Source organism: Nestor notabilis, unplaced genomic scaffold (genome assembly GCF_000696875.1).
Source record: "Nestor notabilis isolate BGI_N333 unplaced genomic scaffold, ASM69687v1 scaffold22584, whole genome shotgun sequence".
In the NCBI taxonomy this organism is placed as follows: Eukaryota; Metazoa; Chordata; class Aves; order Psittaciformes; family Psittacidae; genus Nestor; species Nestor notabilis.
Genome location: NW_009924641.1, coordinates 7,386 through 8,946, shown reverse-complemented (window position 1 = coordinate 8,946; position 1,561 = coordinate 7,386). Strand labels below are relative to the sequence as shown.

General features: G+C 59.2%; 1 protein-coding gene across 1 annotated transcript in view; it reads right to left on the bottom strand.

Annotated features, from left to right (window-relative positions):
- Positions 1–147: 147 nt before the first annotated feature.
- CTSE (cathepsin E) overlaps positions 148–1,561 on the bottom strand; it is a gene marked incomplete at both ends in the record, with an annotated part of 3,122 nt that continues 1,708 nt past the window's right edge. Inside the window, 5 exons of the mRNA XM_010012703.1 lie at positions 148–234; positions 313–466; positions 560–682; positions 1,137–1,336; positions 1,426–1,544. Coding sequence (XP_010011005.1) covers positions 148–234; positions 313–466; positions 560–682; positions 1,137–1,336; positions 1,426–1,544 — 683 coding nt within the window. The remainder of the gene's footprint in view (positions 235–312; positions 467–559; positions 683–1,136; positions 1,337–1,425; positions 1,545–1,561) is intronic.

Genomic DNA, 1,561 nt, shown 5'->3' with positions numbered 1-1,561 from the left:
CACCGTCTTCCTGGAAGTAGAAGTGTAAAGCTGGACACGCACCCAAGAGCACATGGAAACACGCAGCAATGGTGACTGCGGGTCCCATGGAGCCCGTCACCCTCTGGGACACTGGGAATTGGGGTGCTGGTGGCACCGCAGCCGTACCATGAGGGTGTAGGCCTGGGCGCTGAGCGTGTAGGGCAGCCCGTTGATGGTGAAGGTCACGTCAGGCATCGCGCCGAGGCTGCGATTCTCAAAACCAGCCGCAGCTCAACCCTGCTGCCCCACGGGGCGCGGGGGGCCCCAGGGTCTGCCCCCTCCGCTCCCCACCGTCGCTCTCACCTCCCCATCCACAGGAGAGGCACCAATAGAGCCTTGCAACTCCTTTATATCCTTGGTGGGACCTGTGATGAGCGAAGTGCCCGTGTCCACGATGGCCTGGCAGCCGTTGGTGCAGAAAGTCACTGACCCACCGAGCTGGACGCTGGAGGAGGAGGAGGCAAGAGAGAAGGAGCATGAAGGACTCACCCTGCTCCTCTGCCCCAGCCCAGCCCTTCCCTCCCTGCCCTGGACTCACTTGTCCAGCTGGATCTGCCAGTACCCTTGCTGGGTGACCGGCACCCAGTTGAGGGTCCCCGTGAAGCGGGAAGGGTCAAAGCCACCAAAGAGCAGTTCTCCTCCCAGGGATGATTCGGGGTTCCTGGAGAGAGAAGGAGGAGAAATGAGGGATTTCCTCCCTTTTACTTTGCACATCTCGTTTTAAACACATGGATTTATACCCACTTGCTTCCCACAAATGCTTTGGGTTATTCCCTTTATTCCTGCAGCCTGTGATGCTCAGCATGGTACCAAAAGAGGGCAGATTTAGGCTGGATATAAGGAAGCCCAGAGAAGCTGTGGCTGCCCCATCCCTGGCAGTGTTCAAGGCCAGGTTGGACACAGGGGCTTGGAGCAACCTGCTCTAGCGGAAGGTGTCCCTGCCCGTGGAACTGGATGAGCATTAAGGTCCCTTCCAGCCCAACCCATTCCCTGATTCCACGATGAAAAAGCCCTTTACTATCTTAGTAAACCATCTTCATTTTAGCAGCCCCTCCTGCTCCCTAAAAGCAACGCCCGAGTCTCAGCCACATCCCGGAGCAAAGCCACGTCCGTACGCGCTCAAGTAGACGGAGAACATGGGCAGCTCCACCAGATTTTGTGCCATCATGTTGTCGAAGACGGGGGTGACACCTCCCACGGCCAGCGAGGGATACGCCAGCCCCAGGATCCCGTCGAACGCCGCGTCCACAAAGGCCTTTCCCGGCTCACTGACGCTCTCTGCAAACTGCTGGTTGCTCACGGTGAGGCCCTCGACCTGCAGGGAGGAGGCGCAGTGGTGGTGCTGAGGCTACAGGCAACCCCCAGGGACGTTGTCCAGAGCAGGAGGAACCAAAGGTGACTCACAACTACTTGGTCGGATCCGATGACTCCCGTCAAGCTGCCGGTCCCGTACTGGATGGAGAAGGGGGTCCCCACCACCTGGTACGTGCTGGATTGTGATGGGTGGAACTTGGCGTGCTCCGCTGGGGAAGGGGACAGG